Raw genomic sequence first — 25,096 nt, forward strand, 5'->3', positions numbered from 1 at the left:
CCTATCCCCCTATATCTGCGTGGGGTTCCTGGACTCCCATAGTGGGCAGGGAGGCACTTACTGTGACTTCTATCCCCTTATATCTGTTTTCCAACATGCTTATACTGTCTTTGTCTTAGGATGAGATTACTTTGTTTTGTCCTGGCCCTAGTCAAATACCCTGGAAAACAGTCAAATAGGTAGTTAAGAGTTTTGTGGGATGATATTTTTTGTCTTGTAAATCTCTGCTATGCACTGTATTATGTTTTGTTTACATGTATATGATTTATAAAACATTCAAGTGTATTCCGCTTAGTAGGGATGTGCTTGTGTCTGGATGAGACGTTTAGGTGATCTCAAACTAACTACTTTGATAGTGTGCTCTTGGAATCTACATCTCTTTCCTATTTGAACTAATTCCCCTTTGTCTTACCTTTTCTTGGGTGCTTTATTTGTAATTTTAGAACTTGTTACTATCCAATTTTCCTCCTTTTTAATTGCGCTGATATGACTTTTATATGTTGCAAGCGCTGTAAAACATTTTTTAAAAAACAACCTAGAGTCTTCGGCTCCACTTATTGAACTAACCCATTCATTGAGGTATCCATTTCTTGGTTTATTTTCCCAGATTGGATCCTACGACAAACAACTGTGGGAAGAATCAGTTGAAAAAAAGCTTCTCAAGGTAAGATTTTTATTTACAATTATTTCCTATGGTTTTGATATATTTTTTCTTTCCTCTATTTTCATCATCATCTTCATCTTTGTTGTTGTTGTTGTCGTCGTCGTCGTTGTTTTTGTCGTTTTCTTCATCTTCATCATCTATGTCATCATCGTCATTATCATCATCATCATCATCATCATCATCATCATCATCATCATCATCATCATGACCAGCATCATCATCATCACCACCAATACCACCACCATGTATGTATACTATCAACATTATAAGAGGCCAACAAACATCTTAGTAAAATATTAAAGCCTAATCCTTCCCCCCCCCCCCCCCCCCCCCTCCCTCCTTCCCCCTCCCCCCTACCATCCCCCCTTTTCAATTTTCGGCTGTGTTACAGGTACCACCAAATGTGAAGAATGCACCAAAGAAAAGCGTTCGTCTGAAAACGGAATACATCGACGTTGATCTCATTCGAGGTAAACCTGCCAACATTGTAAAGATAATAATGCCACACGTATTCCAATTCCTAGTATTTGCTCTGACAAAATATTCAAGACCAGAAGAAAACGTTAAATGCATACAAAGAAAGTAGGGGAATTTGTAAATGTCAAATATAAAGATTAGTAAGAGGAATCTGTGAAGACAAAGAATAAAGAGTTTGAGGAATGTGCACTGCACTGTAATTGTCTTTAAATAGGTAGTCTGTGTCAGTGATAAATCACCAGACAATACAAGACGTTATGAAAAATGACCAGACTATATAACACATTAATGACAATTTATACAGTGGCTATGTGGTCTTGTTGTACAGGTCACTGCAGTATTCAGTCCATCTTTTAGTTACTTCATCTTTGTTTGTCAGCAAGTTGCCATTTTTGTCTTCGATTGTGGTACAACATAGAGCTAAATACAAGCAATTCAGTACTTCGTACAATTTGTCATACAGCTGAAGTGAGCAATACCCCACCCATTTTAAAGGAAGAAGTTGAAGCAGCAATAAAAAGCCTTAAATCAAATAAGTCACCAGGAATTGACAACATACCATCTGAACTGCTAAAATACGGCGGAGAAGAAGTAATAAACGTGTTCACAATGCTCTGCCAAAAGGTATTAGATCAGAAAGAATGGCTCAAAGAATGGACACAATCCATCGTCATACCTCTCCCAAAGAAAGTGAACTTAAAACAATGCAAGAATTACAGAACAATAAGCTTGATAAGCCATCCAAGCAAAGTCATGCTCCGAATAATCCATAACAGAATGAAATCTAGAACAGAAGAAATACTGGCAGAAGAACGGGAAGAAGTACCGTGGAGCAAATATTAAACTGCAGGGTGCTCCCAGAGAAATGCCTTTAGCACCAGCGTGCGCTGTACCATAATTTGATAGACTTCAGGAAGGCATTTGACAGAGTCTGGCATGATGGTCTTTGGAATGTGATGAGGAAATATAATTTTGAAGAAGGGCTTATCCAGACAATAGAAGCATTGTATAGCAGGTCAAACAGCACAGTCCTGGCAAATGACCAATTAGGAACTCCTTTCAACACTACTGTAGGAGTCAGACAGGGCTGCATATTATCTCCGATGCTATTCAATATATTCCTTGAAAGCATCATGCAAGGTGTGCTGGAGGGTTACCACACCTCGATATCCATCGCCGGCCCCCTTTGTCTAATTTAAGATTTGCGGATGATATTGACCTGCTGGTAGGCACAGAACCAGAACTACAAGACTTAACAGACCGCCTAGCTGAATGTGCATCGCAATACGGAATAGAAATAAGTACTACAAATCACAAATCTTGGTGAACAGCAATGCAGAAAGCAACACAAACATCACAGTGGGAAATGAGAAACTAAAAGAGGTCATGACATTCAAAAATCTAGATGTGACACTAAGCAAAGATGGGACTAGCACAATTGAAATTTGAAAGAGAATTGCAATGGCAACATCAGTGATGACTCAATTAACAAAGATTTGGAAAAGTAGCATGAGTCTTTATGTAAAGGTCAAACTGTATAAATCACTGGTGTTGTCAACCTGGATGCGAAGCCTGGACACTTACAATGGATGCACAACGGCGCATAAGGGCGTTTGAAAGCAAGTGCTATAGAAGACTGCTACGTGTGTCATATACGGAGCATCGCACAAACAAAGACGTCCTGGAAGAAATAGAAGCTCGGGCAGGCCCACAAGAACCTCTTCTAGTGACTGTGAAGTGCAGAAAACTGTCTTGGTTTGGACACCATAGCCTGAGCAGGACAGTCCTACAGGGCACAGTCGAAGGCCAGCGCAGAAGAGGGTGCCAAAGGAAGATGTGGCTGGACAATATAACAGAATGGACAGAGATGTCGGTTCCAGATCTGCTACATAGGACTAGTAAAAGGCAGGCATGGAGGAAGACTGTAACTTCTGCTTCATGCAAGTCCCCCCCCGACAACCATCTGGTCATGGGATTGAGTGAGTGAGTATGTGGTCTTGTGGTATGACACTCACTGATCGGAAGGTCCTGGGTTCGAGCCTCGCTCAGCGCATTGTTGAGTCCTTAGAAAAAGCTCTTTACTCACATTCTCTCACCTTACTTAGGTTAACAGCGTTGTCTCTGTTCGAAAAAATTGTAATATTGCCTTGTGAATTGGTTTTCCGTGGAACTTTTTTTCTGTTTCTGATTGTTATCACAATATTGCATAATTGTCAATGCTATATCATTTACATGACTATATTATATCATGATTCAGGCTCTACCTTCACCAAGACCAAGCCACAAGTTCCCTGGATCTACATCACACGCAAGGCCATTGTCAGGGTCATCTTCTTCCCCTTCTATTACAAATGGTAATCGGTCGTTGAAGTATAGTTTTTTTGTTTATTTTATTTGGGTTTTTTTGGTCCTTTATATATTTTTTTTGTTATCGTCCATTTTATATATTGGACTGGAACCCTCAGGGCAGAAGATCAAGGGGAAGGCCACGAGGAACATGGAGAATTAAAGAAGCAGATATACAGAGAAGTGTAAGACATGGAACGAGATAAAAAAAGTTCGCTCAGGATATAGAAGAATGGAAACTGTTTGTCTGTGGCCTATACCCTGACCCAGGGTGAAAAAGGCAATGATGATCATCATCATCCATCTCTGTTGCATGCCTTCTCCATGGGTGGGGTTCCTGGCCTCCAATAGTGGGCAGGGAGGTACTTACTGCGTCTTCTATCCCCCTATATCTGTTTTCCAACATGCCTTCTGTCTTTGTCTTGGAATGAGATTATTTATTTTTGTCCTGACCCTCGCCGGAGATCTTGGCTGGGAGGTGAATCAGTCACATGTATAGTTATAGTTTTGGGAGATGATGTTTTTTCCTTGTAAATCATCTCTCTGTTACGTACTATTATTTTTTTATATTTTTAACGTATAATTTGTAAACATTTGAGTGTATTCCTCGTAGTGGAATCTTGTGCTAGTGTCTGGGTAAGACTTTTAGGTGATCTCAAACTCACTGATAGTGTGCTCTTGGAATCTACATCTGTTCCCTATTTGAATCATTTCCCTTTGTCTTACTTTTTCCTCAAGTCCTTTTAATTTTACATCTAGAATATTTTTACTTTCCAATTTTCTTCTTTTTTATTGGCGCTGATATGACGTGCAAGTGCTGTAACACCCTTAAAAACAAACAAACTAAACAAACTTGCCTTCTTCTTTTACCGAAGTGCTAGAATGAACCAAACTATCCATTAAACACCTCAGAAATTTGGAATAAACTTTGTCTCCAAGGGCCTCATAGTCTTGAGTGACTATTTCTACTCATTGAAGTTTATTCAAAGTGAAGTGACCGTAAATTGTCACAGACAACAACAAAAAAAAACCTCTAAAAACAAAACAAAACAAACAAAAAATAAACATCCTTATCACTCTCAACAAAACAAACAAACAAAAACCAAAAATCAACCTGGAATAGAAAAATAAAAATTACTGTAAACAAAACAAACCAGTTGAAGAAATGACCCCATTGTTCCACTCTATTTCCAATCCATGTCCATACAGGTGGGTGCTACAGACGTCAGTCAAGTTATATCTGTTACTGCTGGTCTTGTATTTCCTTCAGCTCATCTCCATCGTTGTTTACCTCAGAAATTTGGACCACAGCATCGTGGAAGATGTAAGTCTGAACCACGTTCATCACAATGATGCAAATGATGATGAGTATAACAGCAATGATGATGGTGATGGTGTTGATCATGATGGTGATGATGGTGATGGTGATGATGATGGTGATGGTGATGACTGATGATGATGATGGTGATGATGATGATGATGATTATAACAATGATAACGATGATGGTGACATGATTGATGGTGATTAAAAAGAAGAAGCATGAGAAAGAAGAGGAGGAGATGACGGTGATGGTTGCAGTAGCAGTGACAGTGTTGGTTCAGATGATGATGGTGGTGGTGATAACTGATGATTGGAACACTAAGGATGAATGAGAGATGTGAGACTAGCGTAATTGGAACTTGAAACGTCCACATTTCAACTACATCATTCTCTCACATCTCTCATTTATCTTTTGTTCCATTCATCGTGTTTTATTGACAAAGGTGAAACCCAAAACGTCCACTTAATCCATCTTTGTTAATTAATTTGAACCTTCTATTCCATTTCCTGTCACTATTTGTTTTTGGAACTTCTTGCAGTAACATTTCATTTTTTTTTCTTGATAAGCTATCCTTTACTTCTGGAATGACATCTGCTGTTATTCAGACTATAGTCCTGTTGGTGTCATGGTAGTTAATGTCAAGTGTTCTAAAATCAAACTACTCACATGGGAAGCGATTGCATTTATTGGGTAAAATATACGATAGAATCAAGGTTGCCGATTTTCCGTATATTTACGGAATTCAGTATAAACTGTCCCCGCAGAATTATGCCATTTTTTGGGGCAAAATTATGCCAATGTTATGCCCAAAAAGAGGCAAATTATGCCATAAATTCGACATTATGCCATAAATTATGCCAAAAATTCGACATTTATGCATGTTCTTGCATGCTTTTGTAACCCCCAAAACCTAATTTTCACAATAAATATGAATTCTTATAGGTTTAAAAGCTACATTAAGTTGTTTCGTTTCATTAAAAGCAACTAAAAAGCAGAAATATATACCAGACTACTTGACAATGTAGAAGTACACTATTTTAAAAACATTGATTTTAAACCCTTAGCATGCTACACCAGCCTCTGTGGCAGATTAGCTTGTTAAGAATGGGTTAATTAAAAAATGTCACCTAAAATAGCTCACGTTTACATGGTCAAATGATTAGGGGAAAAAAAGCAAACCAAGATACACATGAATGACAATGATTAATAAAAAGAAACTAAATTTCAACAACAATATTTTATTTTTTTTTACTGTAGTAATAATAATAATAATAATAATAATAATAATAATAATAATAATAATAATAATAATAGTTGTAATAGTAGTAGTGGTAGAAGTAATGGTAGTAGTGGTCATAGCAGTGATATTAGTCGTTGTAGAAGTGGTTGTAGTAGTAGTAGTAGTAGTAGTAGTAGTAGTAGTAGTAGTAGTAGTAGTAGTAGTAGTAGTAGTAGTAGTAGTAGTAATAGTAGTAGTAGCAATAGAATTAGTGTTAGTTGTAGTAATAGTAGTAGTAGTAGTAGTAGTAGTAGTAGTAGTAGTAGTAGTAGTAGTGATACAAGTAGTAGTAGTAGTAGGAGTAGTAGTAGTAGTTGTTGTAGTAATGTAGTAGTAGTAGGTGGAGGAGGAGGAGGAAGAACAGTATTAGTAATAGTAGTTGTAGTGGGAATAGTAGTAGTAGTAGTGGTAGTAGTAGTTGTAGTGGGAATTATTTAGCTTTTTTCTGACGGATGTGGAGTTGGATGCGGAGGGACAGAGTATATTATAGACGCTCAGTATATTTTCAAATCACCTGCTAAATGGAGAATAAAAAGTAAATACATAATGTCTTTTGACTGGAGTTATGCACTCAAAAGGGGGTCGACTATGTGTTTGAGTAATCGATCAGTAAATTGTTACCTCCTGATTTGGAAACCCTGAAGAATTTTGACCTTTTTTGTGCCAAATATTTCTTTGATGGTTTTTTATGAATGGAATTATGCTTTTGTCGTTTTTGTATTTATGCTTTTATTGGGTTTTTTTGCTGGCCGAAGAAGGGTTTTGAGCATGAATTGTTCGTTGTTTGGTATTTTGTTCTAAATGAAGCTGTTATATTCATTTTTGTTAATTACCATATTAATGTATTCTTTTTCCAGGAACTGTCGTTCACGGAGGTAACAATTCCTGTTATTCTGATGTTCTTGCTATGCCTGGTCCACTCACAGACTGTTTTGGCCCACATCAGCCACAAACCACCAAAACGTACCAAGCCAATTGCCAGGTATGACATTTTAGATTGCTTTGTGTGTCTTAATGTTGGAGGTATCAGTGGTGAAATGCTATGAACATATAAGCTACTTTTGACAAGCTGTTCTATTCATTTTACTGGATGGGGTTCCTTACCTTCCATAGTGGGCAGGTAGGTACTTACTGTGTCTTCTATCCACGTCTTGTATCCACTTATATCTGTTTTCCAACATGCTTACTGTCTTTGTCTTGGAATGAGATTACTTGGTTTTGTCCTGGCTGTGGCTGGATACCTTGGCTGTGAGGGAAACGGTCAAATGTATAGGCAAGAGTTTTGGGAGATGATATTTTTTTCTTGTACATCATCTCTCCATTATGCATTGTATTATTTTTGTTTTACATATTATTAATATATAATATATGATTTGTAAACATTTGAGTGTGTTCCTTTTAGTTGGGACCTGTGCTTGTGTCAGGATGAGATATTTAGGTGATCTCAAACTAAGTACACTGATAGTATGCTTTTGGAATCTACATCTATTCCCCTTTGTTTTCCTTTTTCTTGTGTACTTTAATTGTAATTCTAGAACTTTTTACTATCCCATTTTCTTCCTTTTTACTGGCGCTGATATGATCTAAATGTGTTGCAAGCGCCATAAAACTAAACGTAAAAGTAAACTAAACCATTCATTTCAGCTCATTATTCTTTTGCAGTCCACAGCTTCTAGCACCCTGGTATCACTTTATCTCTGTGAAAGCTATTTGTTTGTTTTGTTTTGTTTTCAGAATGTGATGTACATAAATATATATAATTTTGACCCTAATCAAGATATTCCCAACAAATTAAGCTGTATTTTACTTAGAAAAAAAACACAAAACAAAACAAGTTTATCCTTCTGTTTTTAGTTGGAAATAAATTAAATGTGTCGCCTCTCTCAGACCAGAATACACTATCCATAAAGATCAAACAAATGTGTATGAAATAGTGCCAGACAGAGCAAGAAAGAAAAAGACAAGAAAAAAAAAATCATTACAAAATATCAGTTTGCCTCGACTCAGGATCGAACCTTAGACCTCCTTATGTCAATTGTGACAAGATCGCTTAAATCTTCTTCTTTTTTTCCCATAATATTATTTCCATAATTGAAAATCTTCCTGTTTGAAGCTTGAAGGAAAAAATAACGATAAGTATTGAATTGTATGTTTCAATTTATTAGACCAAGACAGGTACTGTGGTTTCTAACAACACCGCTATCACTTTATCTCATTTTTCTGTAGTGTTTCATTCACCCTGTTTTGTTGATAAAGGGGAAACCCGAAATGTCCACAGTACTTGTCTTCATCTAATAAATTGAAGCTTACAATTTAATATTTATTATTTTTTCCTTCGAGCTTCAAACAGCAACATTTTCAATCCATCCATCCATCCCTCCATCCATCCATCCATCCATCCACCCATTCAACCATCAATCCATCCACCCATCCATAAATCCATCCATCCTTCCATCCATCCATCCACCCACCCATCCATCCATCCATCAATCCATCCACCCACCCACCCATCCATCCATCCATCCACCCACCCATCCATCCATCCACCCACCAACCCATCCACCCACCCATCCACCCATCCATCCATTCATATACTTTTCATTTCTATTTCCAACCCCAGAGTAATCCGACCCCAGAAGACAAAGAAACCAACTCGCAAAGGTCTAAGATCATCAGGAAACAACAGTTCAGCCTGCCAAGATGACAGCTGCACATCATCTAGATCTGCCAAGACAAACCATGTCAATAAACGCCAATCTGACATATCCTTATCATCCTCATCAGCCACTAAACAACAAATATCCCAGAATGAAACCTTCTCCTTTCCGGAAATGTCTAAATCCAATATCAACACAGGAAGTTCTTCAGAATCAAATATTTCAGCATTGCCTAAATCGGCAAAAGTGGAGGAAAAAAGCCTTCCTGAAAATATCTTTCATCATGGTGTAAAAGAAGGGAGAAAAGTGAAGGATAACGGTGATTTTATTCCTGTAGCAGCAGCAGGATCATACAATGTTAGAGAAGAACAAAAACACAGCCCAACTGGCGAGAATATTCACATTAACAGAGTTTCTTCCCTTGGTTTTGAGCCGACTTCAGTCAAAACACTGGATGAGGACGAGCTTGTTGTCTCGACAGAGATTTGTGAAGAGGATGTTGGTGAAAAGTCGGTGCATATTTACCAAGCTCATAAAACTTTGCTCAAACCCGAGTCCAGGCATCACCTGTCATCATCATCATCATCATCATTATCAACATCAACATCATCATCAGCAACATCATCAGTGTTTCAAACAAATACAACAAGTTTCTCAAGTGGAAACAAGAAAACGGATTTAATGTCAGCAGAAAACAATTCCCAAGGTTGTGACATACTGCACAATGTCGATATATCTGTCATAGGTAATGTTTTGATTCATGGCAATTCTTGTATCGAGAAGATAGACAGTCCTGGAGCTGACAACTGTGCTGGTGAAATCTGCCAAAGTGATGGAAGGAGATTGCTTGTAAATAGCAAAGGTTTAAAGTCAGGACCTGAAGAATTAAATGGCAATCAGCTGATTGATAATTCTGATGTAGAAACAACAGTTCATGGCAAATCAGTTTGTTTTGAAATTGGAATAAGTGATGGAAACGATAAGGTTACAAATAGTAATAGTGAACGTGTTAGTAGTAATGAGATTCCATCTTGTCAAGGCCACACAATCTCTACTTTTGATTCGCCTTCAAATGAGAAAATCACCGACTGTGGTGCCAAAGAGTATTGTTATCATTACTATAGTAGTAACGTCACAGACGACTCTGGTATCCATAGCAACCTGTCATCAACGGATTCTGTGTATTCTTGCCTCTCTGCACCAAATCAAAACTTGGAGCGATTCGATGAAGATCAGTTGAGTGTGAGAAGCCAACATTCCAAGAAAATGAACAGAGACTCCCAGTCCATCACTATTCCCAATCGAGGCCACTCGTTATTTCCATTGAATGACGAGGAGGATGAGGAAAATCTGTCTCAGCCATCCTCTCCCTCTTCATCCTCTTTGTCAACTCAAAAAGAGAATATTATTTATTGTGAGAAAAAAGATTGTGGAATAAGCTCAACTATAACGACAGCATCTTCGTCGTCATCCACTCACAGTTTTTCAAAGTCGACTTATTGCCAAAGTTCTGTTGTGAATAAATGTGATATTAATACTGATAAAGATCTGAATGATTTTGAAAAGCAACAAATCTGCTCAAATCATCATCATAATCATCATCAACATCATCATCATCATCTGCAGGATCAGCAACATCGCCCTCATTGCCATCATAAACATCAAAAACAAATAGCACATGATACAAACACAGGTATGAACTCCGAACCCCAACAACTTCACTCCACATCTGTAGAATCAGTTCCAACTGCCTCATCATCGGCTTGTGGAATCGAATGTTTCTCAGAATTGTTTGCTCAGGAAATTCTCAACTCAGAAACCCTAAGAGAAGTAAGTTCCACAATACTCATGAACAATTCCGATCTTGATTGCTCATCTTCTTCAGTTACGGGTCCTCTTTCCAGCGCCTCCTTCTCCTCATCCTCCTCTGCTTTCTCCACCAATAACATGTTTTCCTTGCCACTCAAAGAGACCTCATCCTCAACACTCACACCAGTGATGGAGCCACCACCCATTTCAAAACGTTCCTATACACCTCCAAACGTGCCTGTTACCTCAACGACAACCATGGCAAGCTCTCGTTCAAATTCACACTCAACTGACATCGACAGCAATAATGTGCAAAAGGAAAATGTCAAAATGGTAACTACAGCAACAACCGAATCGTCCATGACCACTCCAGCAACAAGTTGTGACTCAACCTCTCACTTGAACCTACCCAAACGACGCCATTTTGAAAATCGATTACCCTTAAACCAGCAAATCCATCGTCAGGAAGGAGAACAGAAAATCCAAAGTGGCATCATCTTGAAAACCGACAGTACGAATAGCATGGCAAGCTTTCGCCAGGACGGTGCGAACCTGGATGAATCGATGGATATGGATCTGATGGCTGACATGGCAACAACATTCGATGCGGATAGAATCTCAGATATCTCCAACTACAGCCCTTCTGAATCTGATTCTGACGCTGCAGGAATGGAGGATTTACGCAATAGATGTGAAGAGAAAAGACGCAAACAACTTAGATTCCAAGAATTGAACCTAAATGTACACAGCGGCGGAGGAACCAACAGCGGCTCATTGTCTCCACATTTATCTGGAGGTGAGTGGGATTCAGAAACAAGAAATAAAGGATTTAACAAGTGACAGAAGACATTAGAAAATAAAAACTTTTTCAGCGATGGGGATTTGAACCATAAACCTGACTGGTATTACATCCTTTTCTTGGTAAAAGACTGTTTAAACAGTAAAGTGGTACTTCAGAGCCATAAGGCCCATGGAGCCGGAGTCTCTGCTGGTTTCTATTGCGTTAAAAGGACAATAGCTATTGCCTATAACCTTTGGATAGGATGTTTAGTCCATCATAAAGTACTTTCCACCAAATCTAAAAGACCCAGAAATGAGAAAGAGAAACTTTTAAATAACCTCACTATTTCAACCTAAACAGAAATTTTAATTTATTTATTTTTAAATTTAAACATTTTAAGTTTTATTATTTTGCCTCAAAACCCTCACATCCATCCATCCATCCATATTGTTTTTTTTTTTTTGGTGCTTGTGTGTGTGTGTCACAGGTTCCCCCAAGTCAATCAGCCCAAATGGTGCGAATGTACCCCGGTCTGTGGTGAATGCACTCACACGAAAACCCTCACCTTTGAAGGATCTCAATCTAAGCAGAAAACTTAATGGTGGAGCGTCTGTACAACCTTCTACGCATTCCTCTGGTAAGAATCGGATCCTTTATAATGATTGAAATAATATTGCTAGTAATGATGGTGATGATGATGATAAAGGTAATAGTGATAATAATAAAAGTAATAATAATAATAATAATAAAAGTAATAATAATAATAATAATAATAATAATAATAATAATAATAATAATAATATTAATCGTAATAATTATGATAATAATAATAATAATGATGATAATTATAATAACAATAAGATATAATCTCTCTCTCTCTCTCTCTCTCTCTCTCTCTCTCTCTCTCTCTCTCTCTCTCTCTCTCTTTTTTCTCTCTCTCTCTCTCTCTCTCTCTCTCTCTCTCTCTCTCTCTCTCTCTCTCTCTCTCTCTCTCTCTCTCTCTCTCGTTCGTTTTATAAAATGAAACACAGTGTGCTCATCCTACTGATATTTCCCCCCAGCAAGTGACGTCGGAAAATCTGAGTCGACCACCAGGTCTTGTCTACGACGCAGGCGTCGTACATCTGGCAACACAGTAGAGGCCGAAATGTCTCGAACCAGGAGTGTGCCCAGCTCTATCGGAATCAGCATCCATGCAACCCAACAGGACAAGAACAAAATGATCAGCTCTTCGGAGAATGAAGGTGGAGAAGCATACACAGCAGAAGGTGTAAACAAGGTAAAAAAAACCCAACAAAATTTAAGCATTTACAATGTGCAATTTCCACTAACTGTGCCCAAATCGTTGTGCAAAGTGTCCCAAGCCAACAGAAACTTTTAACATGATGATGATGATGATTTTGGTAAACGATTACTTAACGTAATGGCAACCATGACATCAAAATGGAGATTTCAAAATTTTGCAAAGAAAATGATGAGTTTTGCAGAAGAAAATAAGTGAATTTTGTAAAAATGTTGCAGGTTTCTAAATATGTTGTATCACATCTAACAACCAACTACATGCAACCCATGTAATAAAATATTCCCGCAGAATTACGCAATTTCAAACTCAAAATTATGGGGGGAAAAGTGGCAAATGTTGCCAGAAATTATGCTGATTTGGAAATAGGCACAAAGCTGGGAAAACAAAATTACAATAAAAAATTGCTGTCAATGAAATTGTTATAATAAAGAAAAATCAAAGCTTTCAGGATTGCCTGGCTCAAACTTCTTCGATCACTTAAAATCATATTTTACAAAGAAAAACTCCTTTCAACATCAGCAGAGCTGATGGTTGTAAACATAGAACAGCGTGCACAAGCTGTGAGGGAAGATACAGTTTCCTTGCAAGAATCCCAAAAAAGCTGCAAGTTTAGTGCTTGTGTTGGACTGCTCCATATGGCAAGTGGTCCTAGCTTCCCACCTCATCATCATATCTTGTCGCGCCAGTGAGTCAGCCAGTCCCGGGCAGTCTGGTTGCATTCCCTCAGGTCAGCATTGGTGCAGTGAGGTCCCAGCGAGCATTCAGACAGGATGTGGTCCATGGTCTGTCTGGGGTGACCGCATGGGCATTCAGTGCCCGGTGAGATTTTCCATTTAAAGAGGTTGGTGGCGGTGTTTCCCACCTTTGCTCTAGCTCTGTTCAACGCCACCCATTCTTTTCTCTTGAGGTCTGTGCCTGCTGGGAGCTTTTCTGTTGGGGGCTGGAGGGCATCGTTTGCTGTCTTGTCCCATTCTACCCATTTGTCCAGGCGGAAGAATGCTGAGTGGTCTGGGTGAAGGCTCTCTACTGTGAGGAAGCTTTTCCTTGATTTGAGCCTGCTTTTGGGGCAATTGTGGTCATGAAGGGGATGTCTCTGGTCCATTTCCTGTTTGTATTTTGTATTTGGGCATGAGTTTCCCTCTGGATGTGTGGTGGGGCTATTCCTGCTGCACGGTAGACCAGTGGTAATGGTGTTGCTCTCAGCTGGCCCGTTATGATCCAGCAGGCGTTGTTGAGCTCGGGGTCTAGCTTCCCACCTGATTCGCTGGTATCCCTTGAAAACTGAAGTTGCCTTTCCTTGGTACTTGTTTTATTGCCGCATTTTGCCTGGGCAGGCTTTCCTTTATCCATTATTTTTCTAAAATTGTTGCAGAAGAAATTGAAGCTTATGTTAGACAAAAGGGAACCGCTCCAGTAATCTTCATCATCGCGGGGAACGCAAATTTTGCCAAAAAAATTTTTTAAGAGAATCAAAGAATTTGTCACAAATTTGCAAAAAGTCCAGATTTTGCGGTTGCAATGCAAATCAAAAAAATTTCCCTTGCGGCCGCAAACTGTGCAAAAAACCGCGGGGCCAGATATCGGTGTCTTTTCAAGTTTTTCATTAAGATTTTGATAATTTGAATCTTCCACGTTTATTTCAGGCAACCATGAGTTCCGAGGAGTGGGAGGACAGGATTCCCCTGGATGAATCCACATCGTCCAACTATTCCTCCAGCTGTGGTGGAAACAGCGACTCAGAGGAAGTGACGAGGGATGGCGATGAAGTGGAGGAAGAGGAAGAGGAAAAGACAGAGTACACCACCAGCACCTTACACGTCATCAACTTATTACAACCTGTATGTGGAAAAAATATGTTTTTTTGGGGTATTATTACTATTTAGCGTATTTATATTAGTTTTTAATTTATGTAAATGTCAGTAGTATTTTTAGTTCTACTCTTGTTTCTGTTTAAATGTACGACAATAACACTAATGAGATTTTTTTAACAAAATTGTTTCAAGATTACTTGGTTATTTTTATTTCATATCACATTTTAGTGGGATTTGATGTCGTGGTGACCCCGTTCCTGGAAATTGAATTTTACTATTAAATCATTAGAATAGAATTAAAAATTAGATTCAATCATTTTTAATAGTGTTTCAGTAATGCTGAAAATCAAAAGCGAACGATATAATTAAATTGGATTGTGATTACATGACCAAAACAGATCCATTGGCGACAACATATTGAAATCTCCAAACAATCCAGCATATGCTAGTCTGGATTAATTCCATAGTCCATCACATCAATAGTTGCAGCTTCATGTGATGAAGATTGACGCAAATTCGTGTTGTGAGGTGGCATTGATGAAATATCTAGTGATTGATTTTAAACCAGTCATATTTTAAACAACTATGGAATATTGTTGGGTTATTGTTTGCTCTGACCTTTTCCTGGATGCTGTTTCATGTGTGAATGGTACTGGGGAAGAACGACTATTTGTGCCCATTGATTCTGGAATATGGTGGAGTGGAGCACATGCATTTTCTTTTCTTCCATGGTTTTTCAATGTGTTAATAGGGGTGGTGGTGGTACCTGTCGGCTATTAAACAACATATTCAGCTTTTGCGTCTTTCTCCGTTCAATAAGTGGGGTCCAGTTTAAATGCTTCGTTGTAGTCACTACAGACAAATCTTCTTTGAATCATTTCTATCTTGTTGATTGATGTTGATGGTATCAGGTCCCATATGCTGCTGCTGTATTCTAAAACAGGTCTTACAATTACATAGTAGCACTTTTCTTTCACTCTTGTGGGGCATGATGATAGGTTCCGACGGAGAAAGCTAAGGGTGTTATTGGCTTTGGTGGATTTTGAGTTTTATAATACTGTTAAAGCAGTCCTTTGAGTACGGTGATGTTAGAAGATAAAAACAGTAATAAGAAGATAGAACTGAATCTGTTTTAATTTCCCTGCTCCTACCATAGTTCCAAAATCTTACATTGACTTGTTTTGCTTATCCCTCCATTTAGATTTTTTGGGGGGGTATTTTTTAAAGTAAACACTGAATAACATAAGAATAATACAATAATTTTGGTTGAGTCGAGTTGTTATTGCTTCTGACACCTTCGAGTAACATTTATCACTGTAATTATGCATCATGTCGATGGCCTTGCCAATTGTTTTCCCTGAGGTGGATTCTTTTTGGTTTAGAATTGTACTCTAAGGGTTTTATTTTGCTTATCCCTTCATTTTAATTGTATTTTTTTAAAGTAAACACCGAAGGCATAACATAATAAACACTGCCCCTCCCTACCTCACAGAACTCCCAATGGCACCAACCGTTTGGCTATCCCACGCATTCGTACAAAGGCGGGAACAAGGTCCTTTTCTCATTTTGGTCCGTCTGTATGGAACACCATTCCACAGAGCATCCGAGAACCCAAATCATTGTCTGTTTTCAAGAAATCCTTGAAAACATTTCTTTTTTGGCGTCATGTAATTTCTATATTGTTTTGTGTTGATGTAATTTAAAGCGCCAAGAGCCTCATTGTTGAGGATACCGTTCTCTCTATAAGGGTCTATTATTATTATTGTTATTATTATTATTTATTATTATTATTATATTATTATTATTATTATTATTATTATTATTATTATTATTATTATTATTATTATTATTATTTTAATAAGAATAATACAATAATCTTGCTTTAGTTGAGTTGTTATTGCTTCTGACATCTTTGAGTATCAATCCATTACTGTAGTTTTGCATCACGTCGATGGCCTTGCATAACGTTTTCTCTGAGGTGGATTCTGCTTGGTTTATGATTCTGCAGACTGTTGTATTTATTTCCCCTTTATCATCTGCAGTTTTAATAAAGTGGATGATGGCAGACGCTACGATTTCAATGAATATCTATTGTGGCTTTTAAAGGATTTAAATTTGTGATGATTTGAATATAAAATGATGGAAATCGGGCACATTGAGTTCACACAGGTTATGTCCCCTTGATTTTGAACTTCTGAGAGAAAAAAATAGATTTACAAGCAGGCATAGTTGTTAAAGATGAAAACTTGTTTCTATATTTAATGCTACAGTGCTAGATTAAGCTTTGATAAAAATGTATCTATAAATATCTTTTTAAAAAACAACAAAACAAAACAAAAAAGAAAAAACAAAACAGTCTCCTGTTTTTTAGTTATTTTTTTTTCCAATTTTATTTCAGCTTTATCTGTCTTTGCATCATATTCCCCCCAGCTCCCCACCCCTACCCTACAATCCCACAACCCCTCATCTCTTTCCCTGTCTTTTGTTTCAATATTTTACCAGGAGAATGCCAGATAATGATATAATATGATCGCTAGATCTGTTCTTACTCAAACATTTTTATCAACAGATTTTAACTTTAAATTTTGTTTTATTTCATTTTTGTTCTCTATTTCCTGAAAGCGAGCAGGGAAGTCAGAATATAGTTTATCTCTCAATCTGTCATCAAAGCTGACTGTTCGATGCAGAGAAAATATAATTGCAAACTCCCAGAGTGGGCATGGAGGTCACTTACTGTGTCTTCTATTCCCCTATATCTGTTTTCCAACTTGATTTCCGTCTTTGTCTTAGAATGAGATTACTTGGTTTTGTCCTGGTCCTGGCTGGAATCCTTGTCTGACCAGGGAAACAGTCAAATGTATAATTATAGTTTTGGTAGAATATATTCTTTCCCTCTTGTAAATCATCTCTCTGTCATGTACTGTTATGTTGTTTTTTTTTGTTTTGAATATAAATATCATAATTTGTAAACATGTGAGTGTATTTCTCATTGTGGGGACCTATGCTTGTCTGAATGAAACTTTTAGGTGATCTCAAACTAAGTACATTGGTGTATGCTCTTGGAATCTACATCTGTTCCCGATTCGAACCATTTTCCTTTGTCTAAATTTTTCTCGAATGCATTTAATTTTAAATGTATAGTTTCTGACAATCCCATTTCCTTCCTTTTTACTGCAATAGACGAAATCTGTCACAAGCGCCGTTAAACCCTTAAAAACAAGCACAATAACAAAGCATGGTGCTTATCACAGCTCGTCGCCGTTTTGTTGTGTTCTTAGATCATTAATTAATAAGACGTTTTATTCCAAGAATCAACAAACCGACTTGTTACAGTAAAGAACATTTATTAAACAACATAACATAAGATACATGTGTACAGGATGACGGTTGGATACAGAATGACAAGGTAGTTACTAGAACAGACGCTAGTTGTGAACGATACTACATCAGATGGACGATACAAGTTAGGATAATTGAATACAATAACTTTCATTCACAACACTTAATGCATTCATTTTTCAAGAGAATTGTACCATTGGTGTAACTTATACGTCAGCTGTTGCTGCTCTCTTGACACTGACCGGTCTTTTGATTTGAACAGATGAAGAACAGGCAGAAAACGTCAAGATGGAAAGAAATTTAGTCTTTGTGTTATAGGTTGACCTAATTTTACTTTTTAATTGATTCAAATTTTGCTCTTGCAAGCAGAATTTTTATTTTTTTTCAGGGAGAAGCAGACTTCAAGATTTTTGTTTGTTACAGGATTGTTTATTAAGTGTTGTGAAACATATTGAACAGTGTAAACACCGCCATTGTAATCATCATCATCATCTTCTTCTTCATCATCATCTTCATCACCACTACCAGCATCACCACCACCACCAGCATCATCATCATCATCATCATCATCATCATCATCATCACCACCACCAGCATCACCACCATCATCATCACCATCACCACCACCATCATCATCATCATCACCACCATCATCAATACAGTCCACCATAAGAAATAATCCAATTGTTGTTGTTTTTTTCACCCATTTGGCTCTGCAGCCCGTCAGTCCATTCCTATACCAGGTACCAAAGTAACATGATAACAGGATAATATATCATACACACACACACCAGTGGGTTTTAAGCCAAATTATCATTACAGGCTTCAAATAGGCAGTAGTATATTTTAAATTATTTTTTTTATTCAGTTTTCTGAATCTGGCTTTGGTTATTTTTAGTTATTTAGATACCAATGACATATTTTGTGTATGCTCTTTTTTAAATTTTATCTTTATTTTTATGATGATGATGATGATGATGGTGGTGATGATAATGATGTTGATGACGATAATGTTGATTAAGATGATGATGCTGATGATGATGGTGATGATAATGATGTTGATGATGATAATGTTGATGAAGATGACGATGATGATGATGATGACGGCAAATAGTGATGATGATGATATGATGACAATGACCAGGACGATGACAATGATGACGATGACGACAACGATGATGATGATGGATGTGTAGAATGAATGAAAACAAAACTAGTCGTGCTAAAGATTGTACATGATAGCTTGGCTTCAAACCATCCATATCACCACCTTGCCCTTCATGCTGTCAACAATAATATCATAACACTTACAAGTTTGCCACTCTCATAACTTATTGCACCTCTTTCTTTGTTTTGTTTTTTTACTCAACACACTGACACTGCTAAACTAGTGATAACACTATTGCTTTTTATTTTTCCTATTTTTTAAAAATTTCTCATTATTTAAAAATCATCGTCATTATCTTCATCATCATCATTGCCATTATTACTATTATTATTATTATTATTATTATTATTATTATTATTATTAATTATTATTAATAATCTTGTTATTTTACTACGCGGTTGGTTGGTATTATTGTTAATTTTATTATATTCATAAATTTCTCAAATTATTTTCATTTCACTATCTCTGCTTATATCATCCGTATATTCATCATCGTTGTTATCATCATCATCATCACCATCATCATCATCATCATGTTTATTAACGCCATCATTATTTTGATTGCTGTCTGATACCACCCCAGTATCCTTGCTTCCAATTGTTTGACTGTATCTAACAACTACATAACATTTTTGTGGCTGGGTTGCTTTTCTCACAAACCAATTTAATTGCTGGTAGATTTTTAAAAAATAAAAGTGCTCTTGCCAAAGTAAAAGTAAAAAAATTACAACAAAAAACAAAAAAACAACCCAACAAGACAAAAGATTAAATTTATCCTGCTGGCATTGCAACTGACTGAAATAATGTGATTCATTAGGAAACTCTTTATGTTTTGGATTTTATTATTTTTTTGGTTTAATTTATTTGAGTTTCAATGAAACTTTCATTGGCCTAAATATAGAATTGACAGTTGACCATCGACATCATTGTTGTCTGATCAGTTGACAGTCGTTATCACGTGATTCATCATGGCAAAAGTAAGTTCAAATATGAAACGAAACTATATATTATCTATACCGGATGTGTAATTAATTTCCTCTTTGGAAATCTTTTACGCTGAAAGGCTGGTATCTTACCTGCCATCGTGTACTAGAGAGCGGGATGTTACCAGCACAAATTAGCCGAATGAGTCACCGTCCTTACAACGCCCACTTCAAGGCAAGAGACTAGAAGACGTTCATAAAATTCGATATTTTTTAGTTACTTGCTCCTCTTAGGCTTAAGACTAGCAAGTTATTTACTAGACTAGTAAAAAAAAAAATGTCCACCCAAAAACCCCATCTCCTCCCCTGTCAAATAAACAAACCCCAAACAAATAGACAAACAAACAAACTTAACAAGATAGTCATGTTTGCTGTCTTTAATCAGAAGGGAGGGGTCAGAAAAAAAAAGTCTGGACTTCACCCAGAATCGACCTAGGTCCCTTTGCGGGTTGTGAAATTCAGAGTCTGTTTCAAGGGCAGATTGGAGTAACCCAGGCATCGGCCAAGGTGCAGCACTTCAAAGTAAGCTAGGGCGAGGTGACTTCAGGCATCGGCCAAGGTGCAGCGCTTCAAAGTGAGCTAGGGCGAGGTGACTTCAGGCATCGACCAAGGTGCAGCGCTTCAAAGTGAGCTAGGGCGAGGTGACATCAGGCATCGACCAAGGTGCAGCGCTTCAAAGTGAGCTAGGGCGAGGTGACTTCAGGCATCGGCCAAGGTGCAGCACTTCAAAGTGAGCTAGGGCGAGGTGACTTCAGGCATCGGCCAAGGTGCAGTGCTTCAAAGTGAGCTAGGGCGAGGTGACTTCAGGCATCGACCAAGGTGCAGCGCTTCAAAGTGAGCTAGGGTGAGGTGACTTGCTCAAAGCCACACAACGATGTGGATAATCGAATTCGGTACCTTTTGGGTAAGATGCAAAGACCGTACCGTTGAGCCACACTGCCCCCGCTGAGTATTTTATTAAAATAGCTATCATGACGATCAAAGACTCATACGTAATAGGATGCATTTACCATTGAGCATTACTCGGCTATTTGGTTATATTTAGAGTGTAAGATTTGTAAGCCCAGCTGTGTACAGAACAAAAAAAAGGCGCACATTTAGCTATAGATTATTTCTTTAAGCTCTATTACCATTAAAAATCTGAAAAAGTGTGTATGAAACATTGCCAGAGAAAGGAAAAGATACAATAAAAAGAGAACCCCCCCCCCCCCCCCCCCCCCAAAAAAAAAATAACAAATAACATAAAAAGCAAAAACAAAAAACCCAGCCCATTTCGACTAAATATTGAACCTCAGACTTACTGATGACTAGCATTTTTAGCTAGAATTGTCTGCTCTTTTACACCATACCAATGACTTAATTTCACTAAAGCGCCTTTACAATTACTAGTAACCAGGAGGTCTGGAGTTCGAAGCCCAGTTGAGACAGGCTGATTATTTGGGATGATATTTTCTTGAAAATGTTTTTCTTGATTTGTCTTGACAGTTTCTTATACACCTTTTCAGAATTTAAATAATCTTATACACCAGTGCCTGCTCCTTAATTTGTCTCTACATCTACTGCTGCAGTCTCTTCTCAATGAAATCCTATTGGATACACTACACTCTTGTTTCTATAGGAATACCGAATTGGACAGCCTGACAGACAAGTGGGCTATACCTTAATCTATCAAAATGCGCCAGCTGATGCCATGTCAAGATTTGACTGTACATGTTGCTACCGTAATGCTTCAACTATTGCCGTTATTACACTTTACTAATGTCCAACACTCTATTTACTCATGAGACGTGCTATTTATTTTACCTTGTAATTTGCTTAACTTTCCTTACCTTACCGGAGTTCCATCTCCCTACAGAGGTTGAATGTCATGGAGCGCCATTCTTCACGCTCAAGGGCAATTACCAAGCAGTCGATTAAATTAGTAATCCTAAAAAAAGGAAAAAGCAGATGTGCCACAATCCTAGTTTTTCCTCTGAGACTACCCTTGATTTTCCATTACGGAACACAGGCTTTATACAGGAAGTGATAGATTTAGAATTTGTATTTCGAGGTGCTTTGCTAAATTTAGACAAAATTATTTTCGTCAGCATAGAGTTTAAGTCTGGAGTGGGATTCTTTTAGAAACAAAAAAGTACTTGGTCTTTTGACCACTTAAACTCTTCCGAGTACATATGGAAAGAAAATCAAACAAATTAGTTCGATTTCAGTCCTGGTGAAGTCGAGAGAGTTAAGAAATTGATTAACAAAGATTTGAAATCATTAAGATATGGCTATGGATTATTATCAAATGATGAATGTTGACATCAAACATTTGTTTTAGGGATTGTTGTCAAATGATGAATGTTGACATCAGACATTTGTTTGATGTATTATTGCCAAATGATGAATGTTGACATCAGACATATGTTTGGTGGATTATTGTCAAATAATGAATGTTGACATCAGGCATTTGTTTGATGGTTTGTTGGCATATGATAAATGTTGACATCAGACTTGTGTTTGAGGGATTGTTGTCCAATACATTTTTAGGAATACTTCGGCCTCGTTGTCATTTAATGCCTTCCAAAATTGTCAATTTCTGTTTGTTTTGTTTTCATTTTCTCACTTTCTTCCAATTTCAACTCGAGTCGACTGTAATATAAACCAGGTGTTTGGTATTTGCTATTCTTTAAACTCATATTCATGTGACCTCTAATAAGTTGACTCTCCCTTTCTGTCTTATTAAAGTTTTTTTCCCTTAAATTATTTCTCTTTTTTTCTTTCTTTCATTTTTATATTGATTAAGCATTCTATGAAAATAGTCTACATGTCGCTAGAAATACTATTGAAATATAGCCTAATGACTATTACGAGGTGTTTGGGGGATTTCCAATGAAAATCATATGATGTCTGCATTCCTTCTTAAAATTTAAAAATAAAACGTGCACTTTAAACATTGAATAATGAAAATGTTGCTGCTTGAAGCTCGAAGAAATAAATCACGATAGAAAATGGAATTGGAAGCATCAATTTATTCAACGAAGACTGATTATGTGGACGTTTCAGATTTCCCATTTATCAACAAAGCAGGATGAATGAAACCCATTCCATTTCCTATTGTTATTGATTACTTTGAATAGTGGAACGGTTGATTGTGTAAACTTTGAAGCTGTTTTTCTGAAAATCACGTTTCTACAGATTGTCAACTTCAAATGGCCACATATCTGCCAATCGTTACAATTTTTCATGAAATTAAATAGAATTGTCTACTCATTGACACTGTACCAATAACTAAAGTGCCTTTACATTTTCTTATATATACTTACCGTTTTATAGCTCTTATTATCTGGCCACAAGAAACTTCCCCATGCATTCTCTTTGATTACAGCTTTAAAATAACTCTCTCTCTCTCTCTCTCTCTCTCTCTCTCTCTCTCTCTCGCTCTCTCTCTCTCTCTCTCTCTCTCTCTCTCTCTCTCTCTCTCTCTCTCTCTCTCTCTCTCTCTCTCTCTCTCTGTCATTTCTGTCATTTCTCCACTCCCCCATAATCCTGGTCGCCTGAGTAGTTAACTTTCAAATGCTTTGAGTAATTTAATATTTGGTTGGTTTGTTTTGAAAAATTTTTTGTTTTTAATTCAATTTTTTAAAATGCCTAAACAGGGAGGAATCTAAAAAAATGTTTACAGCCATTCCCGTTCTTGAGACAAGATTAAATCTATTTTGCTGTTAATGTTAATATTTCTCTTCTTCTTCTTCTTCTTTTTCTTTTTCTTCTTCTTCTTCTTCTTCTTCTTCTTCTTCTTCTTCTTCTTCTTCTTCTTCTTCTTCTTCTTCTTCTTCTTCTTCTTCTTCTTATTTTTATCATCATTATTATATATTTTTCAAGGATACCAATAACACTCCCTTATCTGTAAGGTGGCAAACACCTTGATTTTGATTCGCCTTTGATAAAAACATGAAAAAGCTAGCCAAACGAAACGAATTTCTATCCTATTCATCATTCATTACCTAATTAATTGTGGACAGGAAAAATTAGTAAACAGAATTGAAAATATTAACTCCAAAAAAAAAAAAGAACTAAAAAAAAAAAAATACAGTACGTGTCGGCTCAAAACCCTTTTTCAGCCAATAATAAAAAACAATGTTGTTTGCTGAAGAAGGGTCAGTCTGAAACGTTCTGTGTTTGGTATTTTGTTCTTTGTTTTTTTGGAAGCTACTATATTCATTTTTGTTTATTGCTTTTTAAAGTCCATAGCTTCTAGCAGCTTTGTATGACATTTAGTTGTTGACAAGATCTATCTTACATGTTTATTTGTCATTCACCATTTTTATCTTTTCGTCTCATCTCCTCCAGCAAACGGGATCTCCGTCCAATTCTGGCAATACGTCACAGCCTGATAAAGGTTGGTATTTATATGTATCTCTCATCTCTCTCTTTCTTTTTCTCTCTCTTTCTCTCTCTCTCTCTCTCTCTCTCTCTCGATCTCTCTCTCTCTCTCTCTCTCTCTCTCTCTCTCTCTCTCTCTCTCTCTCTCTCTCTCTCTCTCTCTCTCTCTCTCTCCCTCCCCCACTCTCTATCCCTCTCTATTGTTTTTTTGTTTGTTCTTTGCTTGCTGAAATATTATAATTATTATTATTATTATTATTATTATTATTATTATTATTATTAACATTATTATTATTGCTGTTGTTGTTGCTATTATTTTATTATTACTATTATCATTATGATTATTATTAATTATTATCGCTACCCCTATTGTTACCTAAATTATTTTATTGTTCGATTATATCCAGTTTTATCTCATCTATATAAGCTTTTACATTCATTGCTATCCCACACCTTTCAATCCACACCCGACTTTGAGCTGTTTCTTATTACTTTCAAACCCCTGTTTTCCCGTCACAGTTTCCTGCCTCATATGGGAAATGAACGAGTGTAAGAAGGTGGACCTGACGGCCTTGGACATTGGCTGGGCCATCATCGACAAAGTGGACAGTCTGCCCGAATCCTCCGATTACTTTATCATTGGGATGTTGTTTTCTGTCCTCATGGGCGTGGTAGGGTCTCATTAACGTTATTATTATTATTGTTATTATTATTATTATTATTATTATTATTATTATTATATTATTATTGTTATTATTATTATTGTTATTATTATTATTATTATTATTATTA

At 37.0% G+C, this 25,096-nt stretch overlaps 1 protein-coding gene across 20 annotated transcripts in view; it reads left to right on the plus strand.

Annotated features, from left to right (window-relative positions):
* Nucleotides 1-25,096, plus strand: part of LOC144957372 (uncharacterized) — an 80,257-nt gene that overhangs the window by 42,820 nt on the left and 12,341 nt on the right. For 12 of the 20 annotated variants that reach the window (XM_078888592.1, XM_078888598.1, XM_078888604.1 and 9 more), the window contains 11 exons: nucleotides 608-664; nucleotides 1,056-1,134; nucleotides 3,399-3,495; nucleotides 4,697-4,811; nucleotides 6,946-7,070; nucleotides 8,709-11,350; nucleotides 11,823-11,972; nucleotides 12,397-12,614; nucleotides 14,282-14,476; nucleotides 24,272-24,320; nucleotides 24,824-24,975. In XM_078888592.1, coding sequence (XP_078744718.1) covers nucleotides 608-664; nucleotides 1,056-1,134; nucleotides 3,399-3,495; nucleotides 4,697-4,811; nucleotides 6,946-7,070; nucleotides 8,709-11,350; nucleotides 11,823-11,972; nucleotides 12,397-12,614; nucleotides 14,282-14,476; nucleotides 24,272-24,320; nucleotides 24,824-24,975 — 3,879 coding nt within the window. Of the gene's footprint in view, nucleotides 1-607; nucleotides 665-1,055; nucleotides 1,135-3,398; nucleotides 3,496-4,696; nucleotides 4,812-6,945; nucleotides 7,071-8,708; nucleotides 11,351-11,822; nucleotides 11,973-12,396; nucleotides 12,615-14,281; nucleotides 14,477-18,507; nucleotides 18,532-24,271; nucleotides 24,321-24,823; nucleotides 24,976-25,096 lie in introns of all 20 variants that reach the window. The other 8 variants (XM_078888584.1, XM_078888591.1, XM_078888588.1 and 5 more) reach the window with 1 other exon arrangement.

This window comes from Berghia stephanieae, chromosome 11, assembly GCF_034508935.2.
Source record: "Berghia stephanieae isolate SIO BIC M18660-M18661 chromosome 11, UCSD_Bste_1.3, whole genome shotgun sequence".
NCBI lineage: Eukaryota > Metazoa > Mollusca > Gastropoda > Nudibranchia > Aeolidiidae > Berghia > Berghia stephanieae.